At 44.2% G+C, this 23,221-nt stretch overlaps 1 protein-coding gene across 2 annotated transcripts in view; it reads right to left on the reverse strand.

The window, feature by feature from the left end:
- Positions 1 to 633: 633 nt before the first annotated feature.
- gtf2h2 (general transcription factor IIH, polypeptide 2) overlaps positions 634 to 23,221 on the reverse strand; it is a 54,400-nt gene continuing 31,812 nt past the window's right edge. For both annotated transcript variants that reach the window (XM_073066191.1, XM_073066201.1), the window contains exons 11-16: positions 13,653 to 13,760; positions 11,244 to 11,307; positions 11,034 to 11,137; positions 5,698 to 5,800; positions 3,161 to 3,200; positions 634 to 1,032 (exon numbers count right to left, since the gene is read on the reverse strand). In XM_073066191.1, coding sequence (XP_072922292.1) covers positions 922 to 1,032; positions 3,161 to 3,200; positions 5,698 to 5,800; positions 11,034 to 11,137; positions 11,244 to 11,307; positions 13,653 to 13,760 — 530 coding nt within the window. In that variant the 3' untranslated portion in view covers positions 634 to 921. The remainder of the gene's footprint in view (positions 1,033 to 3,160; positions 3,201 to 5,697; positions 5,801 to 11,033; positions 11,138 to 11,243; positions 11,308 to 13,652; positions 13,761 to 23,221) is intronic.

Raw genomic sequence — 23,221 nt, forward strand, 5'->3', positions numbered from 1 at the left:
TTGGAAAGCATCAAGTTGGATAAGTCACCAGGACCAGACGAAATGTACCCCAGGCTACTGTGGGCGGTGAGGAAGGAGATGGCTGAGCCTGTGGCGATGATCTTTGCATCATCAATGGGGACAGGAGAGCTTCCGGGGGATTGGAGGGTTGCGGATGATATTCCTTTATTCAAGAAAGGGAGTAGAGATAGACCAGTAAATTATAGACCAGTGAGTCTTACCTCACTGGTTGGTAAGTTAATGGAGAAGATCCTGAAAGGCAGGATTTTATGAACATTTGGAGAGGTATAATATGATTAGGAGTAGTCAGCATGGCTTTGTAAAGGCCAGGTCGTGCCTTACGAACCTGATTGTAATTTTTGAGGATGTGACTAAACACATTGATCAAGGAAGAACAGTAGATGTAGTGTATACAGATTTCAGCAAGGCATTTGATAAGGTACCCCATGCAAAGCTTATTGAGAAAGTAAGGAGGCATGGGATCCATGGGGACATAAGTCATAGAAAAGTACAGCGTAGAAACAGGCCCTTTGGCCCATCTAGTCATACTGAACCATTTAAACTGCCTACTCCTATCAACCTGCCCTCCATCTACCTATCAAACTTCTCTTAAACGTTGAAATCAAGCTCATATGCATTTTCATAAGAAATTTATTTTGAACCTTCAACATCAGTGCAACTTGTCTTATTCAAGTGCACTTAATGAAATGTATTGAATAGTGTTACAAAATGAATTGCTCTTTGCAGGCAACGTTTATAAAGTTTCCAGTCAGCATCAATATTAGCAATCTAGGTCTCACTTGATCGAAGTATAAAATGCTGAAAATGCTCTCAATTATGAATACAGACTTTGTGAATGCAGACTTTTATTTCCCAAATATAGTTGGTTATTCATTGATCTATTCATTTATTCAACAGTTGTTAAGGATTGGATTGGTTATGAATACATCCAGGACAACAATGCAAGGTGTCATGAATAAAAATATCACACTCCACGCAGTAGATGCTCTGGCACACGTTGCACATATATACCTACAAGAAACAGAAGAATTATAATCTTAATACCACAAAAACAAATTGCCTACTTTTTTAAACCTCCCCTCCCAATCCCTAGGCTTCTTATTTGCAGGTTGAGTTGGTGGTAAGGAAGGCAATTACAAAACCAGCATTCATTTCAAGTGGACTAGAATACAAAAGCAAGGATGTAATGCTGAGGCTTTATAAGGCACTGGTCAGACTAAACTTGGAGCAGTTTTGGGCCGCTTATGTAACAAAAGATGTGTTGGCATTGGAGACGGTCCAGAGGAGGTTCATGAGGATGATCCCAAGATTGAGAGGGTTATCATATGGGTAGCGTTTGATGGCTCTGGGCCTGTACTCACTGGAGTTTAGAAGAATGAGGGGGGATCTCATTGAAATCCACCTAATATTGAAAGCCCTACATAAAATGGATGTGGAGAGGATGTTTCCTACAGTAGGGAGGTGTATAGTATCAGAGGGAACAGACTCGGAATAGAAGGATGCCCATTTAGAGCAGAGACGAAGAGGAATTTCTTTAGCCTGTGGAATCTGTGGAATTAATTGCCAGAGATGGCTGTGGAAGCCAAGTCAGTGGGTATAGTTAAACAGAGGTTGATGCATTCTTGATTAGTCAGGGCATCAAAAGTTTCAGGGAGAAGACAGGAGAATGCGGTTGAGTGGCATAATAAATCAGATGGAGTTGAGATGGAATGTTGGAGCAAACTCGATGGCCTGAATGGCCTTATTCTGCTCCAATATCTTATGCTCTTATATCTTCTGCATCAGGTATCAGATATCTAAAATCACAATAAGTCAATTAACTAGATAATGCCTTATCAAGGCACTTGTCTTGCAGGCAATCTTCGGTAGAGCTAGTGGAAAGCACATTGCAAAAATTAAATTTAAAACCGTTATCAATTACTTGGTGACAGAAGACAAGATACGAAAAAGTGAGCATGGTTTCCTTAAGGGAACCTGTTGTGGAATTCTTTGAGGAGATTTACACATAGGATAGATAAAGGTGGTGCAGTGGATGTTGTATATTTGGACTTTCAGAAGGCCTTTGACAAGGTGACACACATGAGCCTGCTTACCAAGTTTACAGGAAAATTACTGGCATGGTTAGCACTTTGGCTGATTAGTAGCAAGCGAGTAGCAAGTGGAAATAAAAGGATCCTGTAGCTGCCAGTGACTAGTGGTGGAGCGGTAGATAGTGTTGAGGAAACAGGCAGGCTGCAGAAGGACTTAGATTAAGAGAATGAACAAATGAAATATAGTGTTGGAAGATGCGTGATCATGCACTTTGCTAGTAGAAACAAATGTGCAGGTTATTTTCAAAATGAAGAGAATATCCAAAAAACTGAGATGTAAAAGGACTTGGGAGTTCTAGTGCAGAACACCCTAAAGATTAACTTGCAGGTAGAGTTGGTGGTGAAGGCGGCAAATGCAATGTTAGCACACATTTCAAGAGGTCTAGAATATAAGAGCAGGGATTTAGTGCTGAGCTTTATAAGGCACTGGTGAGGCCTCACCTTAAGTATTTTGAATAGTTTTGGGGTCCTCATCTGAGAAAAGATGTGCTCGCTTTGGACAGTGTCCTGAGAAGGTTCAGAAAAATTATTCCGGGAATGAAATTGTTATCATACGAGGAACATTTAATGGCTCTGGGTCTGTATTCGATGGAACTTAGAAGGATGAGGGGGAGTCTAATTGAAACCTTTTGAATGTTGAAAGGTCTTGACAGTGTAGATGTGCAAAGGATGTTTCCCATGGTGGAGGATTCTAGAATAAGAGGGAACAGCCTCGGGATAGAGGGGCATCCATTTAAAACAGAGATGTGCAGAACTTTATTTATCCAGAGGGAGGTGAATTTGTGGAATTTGTTTACCACAGGCAGCTGTGGAGGCCAGGTCATTGGGTGTGTTTAAGGCAGAGTTTGATTGGTTCTTGATGGGCACAGCACCAAAGGTTATGGGGAGAAGGCTGGGGAGTTGGGCTGAAGAGGGGAAAAAAGGATCAGACATGAATGGTGGAGCAGACTCGATGGGCCTAATGGCTTAATTCTGCTCCTATGTCTTAAGGTCTTAATACCCCCAGAAGAAAAAACATTTTACAAAAATCATACATATATAAGACTTACATTCAGATCTTGCATATCTCCTTGGCAACCTTGGCAGTATCTAAAGATGGAGGAAACAACGTAACCAACATTTTTTGAAAAGAATTCTTACTTTTACTTCTCTTCAAAACTAAAAAACAGATGCACAAATGGTCCTTTTGGCCCCCTTGTTGTCTCAATGAATGGCCAGAAACCCTGTTTTTTCTTCCCTAAGCCAAGACTATACAAGTTCAGTAACTTTACAAAAATTTGAGGCAATACATGGAAACTTTCTGCTCTAATTGGCTAAAATGGAAGATTAATTTTCTCAGCTGTACACAACTAACCCATTGAAGCAAGAAAACGGAATCACAACCTTTGAGGTTTCAAAGGATGTAATAACAATCAGAACTTTTAAAGCTCTGGTTGTCATAACAAAACCATTAGTTCCGTGGTTTGCTAAAGCTATAGAAAGATCTAGGAATATTGGTGCATAGTTCCCTGAAGGTGGAATCTCATGTGGATAGGGTGGTGAAGAAAGCTTTTGGTATGCTGGCCTTTATAAATCAGAGTATTGAGTATAGGAGTTGGGATGTAATGTTAAAATTGTACAAGGTGTTGGTAAGGCCGAATTTGGAGTATTGTGTACAGTTCTGGTCACCGAATATAGGAAAGATGTCAACAAAATAGAGGGAGTACAGAGAAGATTTACTAGAATGTTACCTGGGTTTCAGCACCTAAGTTACAGGGAAAGGTTGAACAAGTTAGGTCTTTATTCTTTGGAGCATAGAAGGTTGATGGGGGACTTGATAGAGGTATTTAAAATTATGAGGGGGAGAGATAGAGTTGACGTGGATAGGCTTTTTCCATTGAGAGTAGGGGAGATTCAAACAAGAGGACATGAGTTGAGAGTTGTAGATCTGTAGTCTAGTGTAGCTTTCTCTGTCTTGTTTTTTTTTACATAGCTCAGTCCAGTTTTTGTACTGTGTCATGTAACACAATGGTCCTGAAAAACATTGTCTCATTTTTACTATGTACTGTACCAGCAGTTATGGTCGAAATGACAATAAAAGTGACTTGACTTGAGTTAGGGGGCAAAAGTTTAAGGGTAACATGAGGGGGAATTTCTTTACTCAGAGAGTGGTAGCAGTGTGGAACAAGCTGTCAGTAGAAGTGGTAGAAGCAGGTTAGGTATTGTCATTTAAAGTAAAATTGGATAGGTATATGGACAGGAAAGGAATGGAGGGTTATGGGCTGAGTGCGGGCCAGTGGGACTAGGTGAGAGTAAGCATTCGGCATGGACTAGAAGGGCCGAGATGGCCTGTTTCCGTGCTGTAATTGTTATATGGTTATATATAAAAATAGAGTACTATGAAGGAGGGAAGGATTGGACTAATCTTCGAGTAGGATAATGGGTTGGCACAACCTAGTGGGCTGAAAAGCCTGCACTGTTCTTTTATGTTCAGACCATCATAGTACACTATAGCACACTAATAGCCACTTCAGCCAACCTGTTCTGAGCCAAAGCAATTAAACTACCTAGTCCTATCGACCAGCACCTGGACTATAGTCCTTCATACCCCTCCCATCCAAATTCTCCATAACTTCTCCATCTCCAAAGGGATCCCATCATTAAGCACATCTTTCCCTCCCCTACTTTCTGCTTTCCGCAGGGATCACTCCCTGTGCAACTCCCTTGTCCACTGATTTTCCTCCTGGTACTTATCCTTGCACGCAGTACAAGTGCCACACCTGCACCTACACTTCCTCCCTGACTACTATTCAGGGCCCCAAACAATCCTTCCAGGCGAGGCAACACTTCATCTCTGAGCCTGTTAGGGTCAAATACTGTGTCCGGTGCTCCTAGTGTGGCCTCCAGAAGATCAGTGAGATCCAATGAAGATTGGGAGACCGCTTCACTGAGCACCTACACTCTGTCAGCCACAAAAAGTAGGATCTCCCGCTGGCTACCCAATTCTACTTCCCATACTCAATCTGTCATGTCCATCCATGGCCTGCTCTACTGCCATGATGAGGCCACACTCAGGTTGAAGGAGCAAAACCTTATATTCCGTCTGGGTAGCCTCCAACCAGATGGCATGAACATTGATTTTTCAAACCTGCAGTAATTAACCCCTCCTTCACCATTCCCCATTCGCCCATTCCTGTTTCCCTCTCTCACCTTATCTCCTTACCTGCTTAACATCTCCCTCAGGTGCTCCTCCCCCTTCCTCTTGTTCCATGCTCTTCTGTCCTCTCCTATCATTTTCCTTTCTCCAGCCCTTTATCTCTTGAACCAATCTACTTCTCAGCTCTTTTCTTCATTCCCTTCCCCTCTCCCGAGTCACCTATCACCTGCCACCTTGTACATCTTCCTCCCCTCCCCCCTTCGTAGTCCTTCCCGTTTCCTTTCCAATCCTGATGAAGGATCTCAGCCTGAATCGTCCACTGTTTACTCCTTTCTATGGATGCTGCCTGGCCTGCTGAGTTCCTCCAGCACTTTGTGTGTCTTGTTTTGGATTTCCAGCAACTGCAGATTTTCTTGTGTTTTTGATCTTTATCGATCAGACTTCACCTACCGTTCTCCCGGAATCTCTTCTAAAGGAATTTCTCTGAACGCATCCAGTGGGAACAGATGATGGTAAGATCTGGCCAAGTGAGGTGCAGAGACTAATGTAAGACCTACCACAAACAATAAAAACAATTACTCTCTGTTTAACTTATGATTAAAGGGGCATTGTTGAGGATCCCTACCACCCATCCCACAAACTTTTAGACCCAGTACTGTCAGGATGGAGATACAGGAGGATCAGAACTAGGACCGCCACACTGGGTAACAGCTTCAGAATCAGAATTAGGTTTATTATCACCGGCTTGCGATGTGAAATTTCTTAACTTAGCAGCAGCATTTTAATGCAATACATAATCTAGCAAAGAAAAATAATAATAAATAAAATTATAATAAACAAGTATACATATATTGAACAGGTTTTAAAAAACATGCAAAAACAGAAATTCTGTATATTAAAAATAGTGAGGTAGTGTCCAAAGATTCAATGTCCATTTAGGAATTCAATGGCAGAGGGGAAGATGCTGTTCCTGAATCACTGAGTCTGTGCCTTCAGGCTTCTGTACCTCCTACCTGATGGTAACAGTGAGAAAAGGGCATGCCCTGGGTGCTGGAGGTCCTTAATAATGGACGCTGCCTTTCTGAGACACCGCTGCCTGAAGATGTCCTGGATACTTTGTAGGCTAGTGCCCAAGATGGAACTGACTACATTTACAACCTTCTGCAGCTCCTTTTGGTCCTGTGCAGTAACCCCTCCATACCAGACAGTGATGCAGCCTGTCAGAATGCTCTCCACGGTACAACTATCGAAGTTCTTGAGTATATTTGTTGACATGCCAAATCTCTTCAAACTCCCATTAAAGTATAGCCACTGTCTTGCCTTCTTTATAACTACACTGATATGTTGGGACCAGGTTAGATCTTCAGAGATCTTGACACTCAGGAACTTGAAGCTGCTCACTCTCTCCACTTCTGACCCCTCTATGAGGATTGGTATGTGTTCCTTCGTCTTACCCTTCCTGAAGTCCACAATCAGCTCTTTCGTCTTACTGACGTTGAGTGCCAGGTTGTTGCTGCAGCACCACTCCACTAGTTGGCATATCTCACTCCTGTGCACCCTCTCGTCACCATCTGAGATTCTACCAACAATGGTTGTATCGTCAGCAAATTTATAGATGGTATTTGAGCTATGCCTAGCCACACAGTCATGTGTTTATAGAGAGTACAGTAGAGCTTCCTCCCTCAGGCTGTAATACTAATGAACACCCTGCCGTCACCGAGGTCTCATCACTAGGACAGCAAGCTGTTTACTGTTTACCCATGCTACGCACTACATGCATTTTGAATTATATTTTATTAACTTATATATGGTCATATTTTGGTTTATATGCTCTGTGTGTGATATGTGTTTTGGAGGTGCACTGTGGTCCAGAAGGATGTTTCTTCATTTGGTTGTGTATATGTACGATCAGATGAAAATACTCTTGAACTTGGATATTTCTCACCATATCATTTACACATACCAAAATAGCTAAGAACACAAAGAGTTCATAAATATTGACAGATTTTGAATTTATGAGATATTAATCTTCACATAAATGAGGTAATGGGAACAAGCATGAGGAGCTTCCAATAAGATATGTAAGAAAATATTGCATTCTCATGTATCAAGTTTATAGGTGCAGCAAAGTAAAAATCCAGATGGAGTTCTTGGGGATGAAATTCCAAGGAGATACAGATCAAATCTCCAACAAGACGCAATTTGAAACTGAGATTATGATCTTGACAAATATAATCAAGGTATCCAAGCTCCTGCACAATATCCATGTCTCTGTGATTTACAAGGAACCAGCCCAATTCAAACAGTAATGCTGAAATGAAACTACTATTTGGTGGCCTTCCTCAAAGCTGGTTAGAAGAGCATGTCTTGAATCTAGTGCTTTGTATTACTGGTCCACTCATCTTTAATTCATATCTCTCCAATCTATACTCAGTGCCATTTCAAAGTGCCAAAGTCAAGGCAGAATTGATGGTATTTATAACAGCAGAGCTTTCCACTGGCTCATGCTGCCCAGATACACATACAAATACAACTCTGTTTGCAGCCATACAGACTGCACTGCAGAGTATTCAGACAAGCTCTTTCAAAATGTATCAAGGAGATCTGCCTCTACCATTCTCTCAGGCAGCAATCTTCAGTTTCTCACTGTTTTTTGGGCAAAAGGGACTTCCTTAAATCCTGTCCCTAACAACCTTAACTTCCTGCCTGCTACTTATTACCATGCTTTCAATCCTTCACAGTCACCCAAGCTTATCTGCACCATCACTTTTCCCGCCTCTAGTTTGCAGATCAAAGTTCAAAATTTATTAGCAAAGTACATATATGTCACAACATACAATACTGAGATTCATTTTCTTGCAGGCATTCACTGTAAATACAAAAAGAGCAAAAAATAATAAATAAGCAATAAATCTCAAGAACATGAGACAAAGAGTCCTTCAAAGTGAGTCCAGAGGATGTAGGACAGTTCAGTGTTGGGGTGAGTGAACTTATCCCCTTTGGTTCAAGAGGCTGATGGTTGAGGGATAATAACTGTCCCTGAACCTGGTGGATACACCCAGCCTAACCATTCTTGTTACTGCTCCAGATCTCCAACCCTGGTAATATTCACTTCTACCTCCATGGACCTAAAGATCTTGGCATGATCAGTTCTTTGAATGTGAACCCTTTCAGATCACCTGGGTCCCAGTTCCCACAGCCCTTTTCCTTCACACCGCTCCCTTTATACTTACCCGATTAACTGGAAAATTTATGATAATATTGCCTAATATTTAAACTTGTGAACAAAAAGTATGTTGGAGTATTAGAAATAGTTCCCAATCATTCAGAAAATCTGCTCATTTGACACAGAAGTCTCCAATGTGAATTGAATTGACTTTATTTCTTACATCCTTCATATACATGAGTAAAAATTTTTACATTTCATCTCCGTCTGAGTGTGTAATGTGCAAATTATAGTCACTTGTAATATAGTAAATAGTAAGTACAACAGGATAGTCAATATAGCATAGAAATACAATTGTATCAGCATGAACTGAACAGTCTGATGGCCTGGTGGAAGAAGCTGTCCCAGAGCCTGTTGGTCCTGGCTTTAATGCTGTGGTACCATTTCCTGGATGGCAGTAGTTGGAATAGTTTGTGGTGACTCAGGTCCCCAATGATCCTTCGGGCCCTTGTTACACGACTGTCTATGTAAATGTCTTGAATAGTGGGAAGTTCACATCTACAGATGCGCTGGGCTGTCCGCACCACTCTCTGCGGAGTACTGTGATTGAGCGAAGTATATTTCTCATACTAGGCAGTGATGCAGCCAATCAGGATGTTTTCAATTGTGCCCCTGTAAGAAATTCCTTAGGATTTGAGGACTTGTGCTAAACTTCTTCAACCATCTGAGGTGAAAGAGGCACTGTTGTATACTAAGGAACTTAAAGCTATTCACCCTCTTAATCCCAGATCCATTGATGTCAATAGGGGTTAGCCTGTCTCCATTCCTCCTGTAGCCCACAACCATCTCCTTTGTTTTTGTGACATTGAGGGACAGGTTGGTTTCTTGACACCACTGTGTCAGGGCGATGACTTCTCTGTAGGCTCCCTCATTATTATTTGAGATTAAGCCAATCAGTGTAGTGTCATCAGCAAATTTAATTAGCAGATTGGAGCTGTGGGTGGCGATACAGTCATGGTATACAGACACTGAAGGGGGGGGGGGGGGCTTAGGACACAGTCCTGAGGGGCACTTGTGCTGAGGGTCAGAGAGGCAGAGGTCAGGGAGCCCTCTCTTACCACCTGCCAGCGATCTGACGAAGTCCAGGATCCAGTTGCACAAGGCAGGGTGAAGGCTGAGGTCTCTGAGCTTCTTGTTGAGCCTGGAGGGAATTATGTATTGAATGCTGAACTATAGTCTAGAACAGCATTCTCACATAACCATCTCTCTTCTCCAGATGTGTAAGAAAGGTATGTAGAGCTGTGGCTATTGCGTCATCTGCCGATTCGTTATGTTGGTCGTGAATTGTAGGAGGTCCAGTTTGGGTGGCAGCATGCTGCAGATGTGGTCCTTGATCAGCCTTTCAAAGCATTTGCTTATTGTTGAGGTGAGTGTGACAGGATGCCAGTCGTTCAGACGTGTTATCTTGGTTTTTTTAGGTATAGGGACAATGGTGAATGTTTTGAAGCAGGAGGGCACTCTACACTGGGAGAGGGAGAGGTTAAAAATGTCTGCAAATCCACCTGTCAGTTGTGCCGCATACTGTACACACTGAGTACTTGCCTGGGATGCTGTCCGGTCCCACAGCCTTGTGACTATCCACTCGCTGGAAACGTCTGCGTACTTCAGCCTCAGAGATGACCAAGGTGCAGGTCGCTTTGGCAGCCCTCCACTGGGATAACCAATGTGCTGGATAACTGGACATGCAGGTCTCCAATGTGCTGGATAGCCAGAGGTTCACCATGACTCTTCACCCATCACAGTCACAGAGCACTGTAGCTCAGTAGCAGGCCCTTCAGCCCATCCAGTACATGTTGAACTGTTAGTCGCCGCCCCTCCTCCCATCCAATCCTGGCTATCCAAGTATTTATCCAAACTTCTCTTAAATGGTACAATTGAACATTTCTTAACGTTTCTTATCTTAACCATTCATCTTTTCTGCTCACTTTGTTACATCTGTTAGATTGGACTAATTATTGTCATTTTCCTTGCAGGTTAGTAATTAAATACTTGCTAGTACAACTTATATACATATAACTATTCGTATATTTCCTAGCGCAAACAGTATATATATGCAGTTGTTCAGTGTGTCCCCTAGTGGTTACAGTTATTTATAACATTCTGGAAAGTGCTAGAAGCTTCTCTAGTGCTGTATTATTTGAACAGAGGCTATCTGATTGGTTGACTCTTATCTATGAATTTGATTAGAAGGTTTCTGATATATGGGGTATAAAAAAGCTGACCACGTTATGCTGCCACTTTCTGCTTCTCTCTCCTGTCACTTACTAGCCTCTGCTCTTGTTATTTTCCAATTCAATTTCCTTTGTTCTATCAATGCTAAATAAAACAATTGTGAAGCAACATGTTTTATGCCTTTCCTGATTTCCAAAAGAACTTTGGATTAAAAACATCAGAATCCCACACATCCTTCTGCTGTTTGTCTCTATACCACTGTTTTCCTCTGATTTAAATAATTTTCTTCACCACTGTAGTTCATACATTCCAGTTCATTGCATTTCTCCACCTTCACATGATGGCTGAAATACTTTTCAAGTGCATTTCAAAGTTATGATGTACTCACCACAGACTTTACAATCTACAGGCAGTTCAGTGTATTTAGCTCTACACTGGGGACAATAATATCCACCAAGTGTTAAGATTGGTCCACTACTGCTGTCCAAATGTCTAAAAGCAGAAAAAGTTTAAATTAAGCCGACATAATCATTAATATGATTGTACTCAGTTCACAAATCTCCAGATGCTGTAATGGGCATTCCAATACTATACTCACGCCATGCTGAAGCACGGTTTCGCATTCTGATCTGATAAGGATGCCATTATATGTTGGGGAAAACCTTACAAAAAGTGAAAAAGAATGTTTTATTAAAGGAATATTAATTCCTAATAAAATGAACAATATTATCAATCAAAACATCTATTATACATGAAACTAAGGTAATGGTTGACGTCAATATCAAAGTAAATGCAATATTATTAACTGGAATATCTACAAAATGGATCTGACCTTCAGTTTTGTTTTTCACTCATCTCCTTAATAATTAATTATCCTATTCTGTAAACAATCTACTCTCTGAATATAAAATATAGAACAGTACAGCACAGTGTTGTCCCTTTGGCCCACCAATATAAACCTACTTCATGGTCAATCTCATCCTTCCTTCCCACATAACCCTTCATTTTTCTTTCATCCATGTGCCTACTTAAGAGATTCTTCAATGTCCCTAATGTATCTGCCTCTACCAGCACCCCTGGCAGTACATTCCACATAACCACCACTCTCTGTGTAAAAAACCTACCAGTGACATGCCCCCTATTCTTTCCTCCAATCAGCTCTTCTGGTATGTCATTACTGCACTTGAAAAAGTCTCTGGCTGTCCATTCTACCTATGACTCTTATAATCTTATTGACACCCATGTGGAAGAGTTTTTAAAGTGGAGAAGCCATTGCACTGGGACAGATCCACTCTGTTGACCTTGAAAGTACGGAAGTACAAACGTGCATCACAGACTAGGGGTTTCCTTGGTTTCAGTGGATGACCATGACCTCTTCTGTGCCTTGTCATGCCCTTCGATCTCCACAGGGTGGTACAGTACCATCTTCCGGGCCATTGGATCTCATTCACCCAGTCCAGTGGAGATGGCTTCACATGCTAAGACATGCATATCCTATCGCACTGGGGTATGAGGCCACTTGCTGATCTCAGCTGCTTTAGCCCACCTGTTGGGGTGTGGCCACTGTCGCATGCAAACAGCTACTCAGAGCCAAAGGTGAGCATTGAATGTCCAGTGGGAATCAAAGGTGCATGAGCTGCCTCAGAATGGACCTGACAAGCCCCTTCACCAGAGGGGTGATACCCCTTCCTGGACACCCATACACCTCAAATCTGTGTATCTTAGATGGTTCAATTTAATATAAGAGAATATGTACAACCTGAAATTCTTACTCTTCACAGAGACATTCATCTAACAGAAGAAAAACCCCAAAGAATGAATGACAGAAAATGTTAAAAACCCCTCCCCCACACACAAGCAGCAGCAAAACCATCAATGCTCCCCCCTTCCCACCACTTACTCCAACAAAAACATTAACCCCCCCCACCACCTAGCAAGCAAGCAATAGCAAACCGCTAGAGACCATGATCTAGAGTCTTTCAAAAAAAAAGTTTATCCCAACACTTCAACATCTCACAGGCTCTCTCTCTCACTGTGCTCCTGCTACAGCAGATTATAATCTTATACACCTCCATCAAGTGACCTCTCATTCCCCTTTGCTCTAAAAAGAAAATCCCTATCTCACTCAACCTATCCTCATAAGACATGCTCTCAAATTCAGGCAGTAGCCTCGTAGATTTCCTCTGCATCCTCTCTAAAACTTCCACATCCTCCCAATAATCAGGCGACCAGAAAAGTACACAATATTCCTGGGGTAGAGTATTCAATAACACTCAACAGTTGTGTAGAGTTGGAATTCTGAAGATCCACCTCTTTTTGAGAAGATATTTCCCATTATCTGTAATCAAATGGCTATCCCTTTTTTGGAAAATATACCTAATCCTAGACTCCCTTGTGAGTGAACATCTACAATTTCATCCTCTCAGAATCTTACACATTTCCATCACTTCTCGATTTTCTACATTCCAGTGAGTATGGAATGTATGTGCTCAATTGTTGCAATTAAGATCATCTCTTCATCTCAGAAATCTCTCAGCTGCTTCCAATGCAAAGGTTTGCCTCCTTAATGAAGCGTATACACAATACTCCAACTTACGTCTTACCAACAACAGCAGGTAAAAGGAGCAAGGAAAAGCTTTTAAAAAGGCAAAATTACCAAGGTCCATGAGAAATATGAAGGTGACCTAGCTTCACATTGTACATTAAAAAAAAAGTGTAATTTGCTGGCCATGTATTGCATAAGCTTCTCACTGCCCATCTGTATTTTTCCATGTTGTAGGAATAGTTGAGTGAGAGCAACCCAGGAATTTACACACACTGAGAGTGAGTGTCTGTCCGTGATAGAAGGGCTGAGTTTCCCCACAAAATGTGAAGAGAGTTTCTTACAATGATGTGCACGGTCTGGATTTTTCCTTCTTGGGTACTGCTGGTACTCAGTCGTGTTGATGTTACCAAGCTGCAAAGAACATCAGGTACTGAAGGATTCTGTGAGTAAGAATGTGCTTACCCATACGAATAAGAGAACACTCAGAATTGGAATCAGCTGGTGGAGGGCGAACATGATAATTTAGCAAATCTCTGAAATGACTCTCATCCAAAATAACATTGTGTACACCTGCAACATAAGCACATAAACAACAATCACATACACAGGGATTTCGTATCCTGAAAATCACATTATTCCATTATTAATTTGAAAGAAGGACTTCCTCTGTCCTTTCATTTCATGGATCTTCATGCTTCACATTAAATGTTGCCTGGAAGTTCATATTACTTTTTTCCACTTTTAACACAGGAAAATCCATTTGATCCATCAATTCTATGCTAGCTCCCTGGGTGCTCCCATCAGTTCCATTTCCCAGTTATTCTCCCACAATCTCACTCATACTCCCACCCATTTCCCCCAATTCTCCTGCCGAAGGAATGTCACGAGAGGCAATTGACAACAGCCAACTGATCTAACATACTGTCCTTGGAGTCTAGAGAAAACCACAGAGAGAAACACAAATAGTGAGAATTTGCAAATGTTGACAATGCCATCAAAAATCAGCCAGCAAAATAATAAAAGGACATCTCTGGTCTTTTACCCACTCATTTCCTAGACCTGACACTGGAACTGGTGGGACTGTACTAGACCCTCACTCTGACTGGAACTGAGAGTGGGGGGACTGTACTAGAGCCTGTAACTGGAACTGAGAGTGGTGGGACTTTACTAGACTACTGTGACTGGAACTACGAGTAGTGGGACTGTACTACATCCATGTGACTGGAACTGAGAGACGGAGTACAGTACTAGACCCTCCCTGTGTCTGGAACTGAGAGTTGTGGGACTGTACTGGACCCTCCCTCTAGTGGGATCTAAGACTGGTGGGACAGTACAAGTTGTCTCCCGTTTTTCGAACGTTCGCTTTACATCAACTCGCTGTTACGAAAGACCTACATTAGTTACCAGTCTTCGCTAACAGAAGGTGTTTTCACTGTTACGAAAAAGGCAGCATGTGAAAAAAGGCAGCGCACGCCGAGCAGACTAGCTCCTCCCCAGGAACTACATTCTAGCCGGCATTGCTTAAACACGTGTCTGTGAGCATCTGTGCTTTACGTCAATTTATTTTGTGCATCCATTAGCAAGATGAGTTCTAAGGTATCGGAAAGCCTAAAAGAGCGCATAAGGGTATTACACTTAGCGTAAAACTAGACATAATAAAGCATTTCGATCGTGGTGAATGAAGTAAGGATATAGTGAGTTTGACTAAGGGTTTGTGGAAGCTGACGAAGATGATGTTGAAGAGGTTTTGGCATCCCATGACCAAGAACTGACAGATGAAGAGGAAATGATAACAATTGAAGCTGAACGCAGTAGTGAACGGCCCGAAAGTGAAGACCTCCAGGAACTGAATATGAAGCAATTGCGTGAGATTTTCGCTGCGATTGACAACGCTGCAATGATTGCAGAAAAGTATGACTTTAATCTTGAAAGGGTACGTAGGTTTAGGGCAGGTTTGCAGGATGGTTTGAGTGCTTACAAAGAACTGTATGATAGAAAAATGCGCAAGGCTAAGCAGTCAAGCATACTGTCATTTTTCAAGCCTTCCACATCAGCCACAGCAGATGACGAAACTTGACCTTCGACATTGAGGCGGGCAGGCAGACATAGAAGATGACCTGCCTGCCCTGATGGAAACAGACGATGATGAGATGACACCCCAGTGTCCTCTAATTCCCACCACCCCAACCTCCAACAACTCAGCCTAACAGACCATCACCACTGTCATGCTCACTGTCTTCCTGATTCCGGTATGTGAAATTACACTGGGCGTACATTATTTCTACTTTATATAGGCTGTGTATTTTTATGTGTTATTCGGTAGCTTTGTAGCTTAAAGGTTACTGGAAAAAGTGCTTCTGCCGGGAGCACTTGCACCGTGTGTTTCTGCCAGGAGCACTTGCACCGTGTGTTTCTGCCGGGAGCACTTGCGCTGTGTGTTTCTGCCAGGAGAACTTGCGCCGTGTGTTTCTGCCAGGAGCACTTGCACCGTGTGTTTCTGCCAGGAGCACTTGCGTCGTGTGTTTCTGCCGGGAGCACTTGCACCGTGTGTTTCTGCCGGGAGCACTTGCGCCGTGTGTTTCTGCCAGGAGCACTTGCACCGTGTGTTTCTGCCAGGAGAACTTGCGCCGTGTGTTTCTGCCAGGAGCACTTGCGTCGTGTGTTTCTGCCGGGAGCACTTGCACCGTGTGTTTCTGCCGGGAGCACTTGCACCGTGTGTTTCTGCCGGGAGCACTTGCGTCGTGTGTTTCTGCAGGGAGCACTTGCGCTGTGTGTTTCTGCCGGGAGCACTTGCACCGTGTGTTTCTGCCGGGAGCACTTGCGCCGTGTGTTTCTGCAGGGAGCACTTGCGCTGTGTGTTTCTGCCGGGAGCACTTGCACCGTGTGTTTCTGCAGGGAGCACTTGCGCCGTGTGTTTCTGCCGGGAGCACTTGCACCGTGTGTTTCTGCCGGGAGCACTTGCACCGTGTGTTTCTGCCGGGAGCACTTGCGCCGTGTGTTTCTGCAGGGAGCACTTGCGCTGTGTGTTTCTGCCGGGAGCACTTGCACCGTGTGTTTCTGCAGGGAGCACTTGCGCCGTGTGTTTCTGCCGGGAGCACTTGCACCGTGTGTTTCTGCCGGGAGCACTTGCGCCGTGTGTTTCTGCCGGGAGCACTTGCACCGTGTGTTTCTGCCAGGAGCACTTGCACCGTGTGTTTCTGCCGGGAGCACTTGCGCTGTGTGTTTCTGCCAGGAGAACTTGCGCCGTGTGTTTCTGCCAGGAGCACTTGCACCGTGTGTTTCTGCCAGGAGCACTTGCGTCGTGTGTTTCTGCCGGGAGCACTTGCACCGTGTGTTTCTGCCGGGAGCACTTGCGCCGTGTGTTTCTGCCAGGAGCACTTGCACCGTGTGTTTCTGCCAGGAGAACTTGCGCCGTGTGTTTCTGCCAGGAGCACTTGCGTCGTGTGTTTCTGCCGGGAGCACTTGCACCGTGTGTTTCTGCCGGGAGCACTTGCGCTGTGTGTTTCTGCCAGGAGCACTTGCACCGTGTGTTTCTGCCGGGAGCACTTGCGTCGTGTGTTTCTGCAGGGAGCACTTGCGCTGTGTGTTTCTGCCGGGAGCACTTGCACCGTGTGTTTCTGCCGGGAGCACTTGCGCCGTGTGTTTCTGCCGGGAGCACTTGCACCGTGTGTTTCTGCCAGGAGCACTTGCACCGTGTGTTTCTGCCGGGAGCACTTGCGCTGTGTGTTTCTGCCAGGAGAACTTGCGCCGTGTGTTTCTGCCAGGAGCACTTGCACCGTGTGTTTCTGCCAGGAGCACTTGCGTCGTGTGTTTCTGCCGGGAGCACTTGCACCGTGTGTTTCTGCCGGGAGCACTTGCGCCGTGTGTTTCTGCCAGGAGCACTTGCACCGTGTGTTTCTGCCAGGAGAACTTGCGCCGTGTGTTTCTGCCAGGAGCACTTGCGTCGTGTGTTTCTGCCGGGAGCACTTGCACCGTGTGTTTCTGCCGGGAGCACTTGCGCTGTGTGTTTCTGCCAGGAGCACTTGCACCGTGTGTTTCTGCCGGGAGCACTTGCGTCGTGTGTTTCTGCAGGGAGCACTTGCGCTGTGTGTTTCTGCCGGGAGCACTTGCACCGTGTGTTTCTGCCGGGAGCACTTGCGCCGTGTGTTTCTGCAGGGAGCACTTGCGCTGTGTGTTTCTGCCGGGAGCACTTGCACCGTGTGTTTCTGCAGGGAGCACTTGCGCCGTGTGTTTCTGCCGGGAGCACTTGCACCGTGTGTTTCTGCCGGGAGCACTTGCGCCGTGTGTTTCTGCAGGGAGCACTTGCGCTGTGTGTTTCTGCCGGGAGCACTTGCACCGTGTGTTTCTGCAGGGAGCACTTGCGCCGTGTGTTTCTGCCGGGAGCACTTGCACCGTGTGTTTCTGCCGGGAGCACTTGCGCCGTGTGTTTCTGCCGGGAGCACTTGCGCCGTGTGTTTCTGCCGGGAGCACTTGCACCGTGTGTTTCTGCAGGGAGCACTTGCACCGTGTTTCTGCCGGGAGCACTTGCACCGTGTGTTTCTGCCGGGAGCACTTGCACCGTGTGTTTCTGCCGGGAGCACTTGCACCGTGTTTCTGCCGGGAGCACTTGCACCGTGTTTCTGCCGGGAGCACTTGCACCGTGTGTTTCTGCCGGGAGCACTTGCACCGTGTTTCTGCCGGGAGCACTTGCACCGTGTGTTTCTGCAGGGAGCACTTGCACCGTGTGTTTCTGCAGGGAGCACTTGCGCTGTGTGTTTCTGCCGGGAGCACTTGCACCGTGTGTTTCTGCCGGGAGCACTTGCGCCGTGTGTTTCTGCAGGGAGCACTTGCGCTGTGTGTTTCTGCCGGGAGCACTTGCACCGTGTGTTTCTGCAGGGAGCACTTGCGCCGTGTGTTTCTGCCGGGAGCACTTGCACCGTGTGTTTCTGCAGGGAGCACTTGCGCCGTGTGTTTCTGCCGGGAGCACTTGCACCGTGTGTTTCTGCCGGGAGCACTTGCGCCGTGTGTTTCTGCCGGGAGCACTTGCGCCGTGTGTTTCTGCCGGGAGCACTTGCACCGTGTGTTTCTGCAGGGAGCACTTGCACCGTGTGTTTCTGCCGGGAGCACTTGCACCGTGTGTTTCTGCAGGGAGCACTTGCGCCGTGTGTTTCTGCCGGGAGCACTTGCACCGTGTGTTTCTGCCGGGAGCACTTGCGCCGTGTGTTTCTGCCGGGAGCACTTGCGCCGTGTGTTTCTGCCGGGAGCACTTGCGCCGTGTGTTTCTGCCGGGAGCACTTGCGCCGTGTGTTTCTGCCGGGAGCACTTGCACCGTGTGTTTTTGCTGCGAGTGCTGTTGCGAGCACTTGCGTGAAATTTTCACTGCAGTGGACAGTGCTGCAATAATTGTAGAAAAGTATTCCTGCATTATATAGGCTGTGTATTTATCAGATCATTCCCGCTTTTACTATATGTTACTGTTATTTTAGGTTTTATGTGTTATTTGGTATGATTTGGTAGGTTATTCTTTTGGGTCTGCGAATGCTCACAATTTTTTCCCATATAAATAAATGGTAATTGCTTCTTCACTTTACGACATTCCGGCTTACGTACCGTTTCATAGCAACGCTCTACCTTCGAATAGTGGGGGAAACCTGTATAGCACATGAATGGATCCTTCAGCCCATCCTGACCTTGCTGATCTCATCCCTTGCGCTGATATTACGTCAGCATCTCACTAAGCTGTGCCTATTTACCAACCTGTCTAAATATCTCTTTAAATTAACTGTATGTTGATTCCACTACCTGCTCTGGCAATAAGTTCTAGCTATCTACCACTCTGAAGGAAAAAACAACTCTGTCCTGAAATGCTCTTTACCACTCCTTTCTGTCACCTTCATCTTTTTCTGTGTGATAAACCTACTGAGGAAAAATGGAATCTATGTACCCTAATCTATGCGTCTTATAATTTTGTACATCTGCATCAGTCTCCATTCACTCCAGGCAAAGCAATCCTTGCCTGTCTAGTCTCTCCCCATCATGAAAGTCCTCTAAACCAGGCAACATCCTGTTGAATCTCCTCTGCACTCACTCCAATACAACCCCGTCCTGTTTATTGTGTGGAATCCAAAACCACACACACTTCTGCAAAATCTAACCAGTATTTTGTAAAGTTGCAACACAACGTTCCAACTGTTATATCCCATGCCCTAATATATGAAAGCCATAATGACATCTGCCTTTTTCATCACTCCATTGGCAGGGGATTATGGATTTAAACTCAGAGGTCTATTTATTAACATAGAAACATAGAAAATAGGTGGAGTAGGCCATTCGGCCCTTCGAGCCTGCACCGCCATTCAGTATGATCATGGCTGATCATCATCCAACTCAGAACCCTGTATCTGCTTTCTCTCCATACCCCCTGATCCCTTCAGCCACAAGGGCCATATCTAACTCCCTCTTAAATATAGCCAATGAACTGGCCTCAACTGTTTCCTGTGGCAGAGAATGCCACAGATTCACCACTCTCTGTGTGAAGAAGTTTTTCCTCATCTTGATCCTAAAAGGCTTCCCCTTTATCCTTAAACTGTGACCCCTCGTTCTGGACTTCCCCAACGTCGGGAACAATCTTCCTGCATCTAGCCTGTTCAATCCCTTTAGAATTTTATACGTTTCAATGGGATCCCCCCTCAATCTTCTAAATTCCAGTGAGTATAAGCCTAGTCGATCCAGTCTTTCTTCATATGAAAGTCCTGCCATCCCAGGAATCAATCTGGTGAACCTTCTCTGTATTCCCTCGATGGCAAGAATGGCTTTCCTCAGATTAGGGGACCAAAACTGCACACAATACTCCAGGTGAGGTCTCACCAAGGCCTTGTACAACTGCAGTAGAACCTCCCTGCTCCTGTACTTGAATCCTCTTGCTATGAATGCCAACATACCATTCGCCTTTTTCACCGCCTGCTGTACCTGCATGCCCACTTTCAATGACTGGTGTACAATGACACCCAGGTCTCGTTGCACCTCCCCTTTTCCTAATCGGCCACCATTAAAAGTGGATAACCTCACATTTATCTACATTAAATTGCATCTGCCATGAATTTGCCCACTCACCTAACCTATCCAAGACATTCTGCATCCTCTTAGCATCCTCCTCAGAGCTAACACCGCCGCCCAGCTTCGTGTCATCCGCAAACTTGGAGATGCTGCATTTAATTCCCTCGTCTAAATCATTAATATATATTGTAAACAAATGGGGTCCCAGCACTGAGCCTTGCGGTATCCCACTAGTCACTGCCTGCCATTCTGAAAAGGTTCCGTTTATTCCCACTCTTTGCTTCCTGTCTGCCAACTAATTCTCTATCCACATCAATACCATACCCCCAATACCGTGTGCTTTAAGTTTGCACATTAATCTCCTGTGTGGGACCTTGTCAAAAGCCTTTTGAAAATCCAAATATACCACATCCACTGGTTCTCCCCTATCCACTCTACTAGTTACATCCTCAAAAAATTCTCTAAGATTCGTCAGACATGACTTTCCTTTCACAAATCCATGCTGACTTTGTCCGATGATTTCACCTCTTTCCAAATGTGCTGTTATCACATCTTTGATAACTGACTCTAGCATTTTCCCCACTACCGATGTCAGGCTAACCGGTCTATAATTCCCTGGTTTCTCTCTCCCTCCTTTTTTAAAAAGTGGGGTTACATTACCCACCCTCCAATCCCCAGGAACTAATCCAGAATCTAAAGAGTTTTGAAAAATTATCACTAATGCATCCATTATTTCTTGGGCTACTTCCTTAAGCACTCTGGGATGCAGACCATCTGGCCCTGGGGATTTATCTGCCTTTAATCCCTTCAATTTACCTAACACCACTTCCCTACTAACATGTATTTCCCTCAGTTCCTTCATCTCACAGGACTATCAGTCCCCTACTATTTCTGGAAGATTATTTATGTCCTCCTTAGTGAAGACAGAACCAAAGTAGTTATTCAACTGGTCTGCCATGTCCTTGTTCCCCATGATCAATTCACCTGTTTCTGACTGTAAGGAACTTACATTTGTCTTAACCAATCTTTTTCTTTTCACATATTTATAAAAGCTTTTAGAGTCAGTTTTTATGTTCCCTGCCAGCTTTCTCTCATAATTATTTTTCCCTTTCCTAATTAAGCCTTTCATTCTCCTCTGCTGGACTCTGAATTTCTCCCAGTCCTCAGGTGTGTCACTTTTTCTGGCTAATTTGTATGTTTCTTCTTTGGAATTGATATTATCCCTAATTTCCCTTGTCAGCCACAGGTGCACTACCTTCCCTGGTTTATCCTTTTGCCAAACTGGGATGAACAATTGTTGTAGTTCATCCATGCGATCTTTAAATGCTTGCCATTGCATATCCACTGTCAACCCTTTAAGTATCATTTGCCAGTCTATCTTAGCTAATTCACGTCTCATACCTTCAAAGTTACCCTTCTTTAAGTTCAGAACCTTTGTTTCTGAATTAACTATGTCACTCTCCATCTTAATGAAGAATTCCACCATATTATGGTCACTCTTACCCAAGGGGCCTCGCACGACAAGATTGCTAACTAACCCTTCCTCATTGCTCAATACCCAATCTAGAATGGCCTGCTCTCCAGTTGGTTCCTCGACATGTTGGTTCAGAAAACTATCCCGCATTCATTCCAAGAAATCTGCTTCCTCAGCACCCTTACCAACTTGGTTCACCCAATCTATATGTAGATTGAAGTCACCCATTATAACTGCTGTTCCTTTATTACATGCATTTCTAATTTCCTGTTTAATGCCATCCCCAACCTCACTACTACTGTTAGGTGGCCTGTACACAACTCCCACCAGCGTTTTCTGCCTCTTAGTGTTATGCAGCTCCACCCATATCGATTCCACATCCTCCAGGCTAATGTCCTTCCTTTCTATTGCGTTAATCTCTCTAACCAGCAACGCTACCCCACCCCCTCCTGAATATTGAATATCCCTGGATGTTGAGCTCCCATCCTTGGTCACCCTGGAGCCATGTCTCTGTGATCCCAACTATATCATATTCATTAATAACTATCTGCACATTCAATTCATCCACCTTGTTAAGAATGCTCCTTGCATTGACACACAAAGCCTTCAGGCTTGTTTTTACAACACTCTTAGCCCTTATACAACCATGTTGAAAAGTGTCCCTTTTTGATTTTTGCCCTGGATTTGCCTGCCTGCCACTTTTACTTTTCACCTTACTACTTTTTTGCTTCTACCCTTATTTTACACCCCTCTGTCTCTCTGCACTTGTTCCCATCCCCCTGCCACATTAGTAACACCCCATTGTGCCCTACCATTTCCTATTAATATCTTTCCCCAGGGATGAGTTCAGTCATGAAATCTTGACTCTGCCTCACTTTTCTGTATTGCATGAGTTTGACCAATTTAAAACCAGTGCCTAAAATATCTCCAATACCAATTAATTCCATGTTGTACCATGGTACATGCCACAAAAATAAACCTATTTATTAAGTATTATGACTGCTTGGGTTTCAGACTAAACTCATAAAAATACAAATTTTAGTGCAATATTGGCGTAATAATTTAAGATACCACATATAACTGAGCAAATGGTTCTGTTCTTTGTTTAAGACACAATCAACAAACTACGTTCCATCTCCAAAAGTAATTTTCGATTGTGTGATATATGATATTACAGTCATAAGATGATAAAACCACAAGACAGAGGAGCAGAATTAGGTGACTTGGCCCACTGTGTCTGCTTTGCCATTTCATCAAGGCTGATCCAATTTTCCTCTTACCTCCATTCTCCTCACTTCTCCCCATATCCCTTCATGCCCTGACCAATCAAGAATCTATCAATTTCTGCGTACATATACATAAAGACTTGGCATCCACAGCTGACAATGGAAAACATTTGCATATATTCACCAACTTCTGGTGAAAAAAATTCCTCCTCATCTCCATTCTAAAAGGACGCCCCTCTTTTCAGAGGCTGTGTCCTCTGGTCTTAGGCACTCCCACAACAGGAAATATCCTCTCC

This window comes from Hemitrygon akajei, chromosome 2 (genome assembly GCF_048418815.1).
Source record: "Hemitrygon akajei chromosome 2, sHemAka1.3, whole genome shotgun sequence".
Classification (NCBI taxonomy): Eukaryota; Metazoa; Chordata; class Chondrichthyes; order Myliobatiformes; family Dasyatidae; genus Hemitrygon; species Hemitrygon akajei.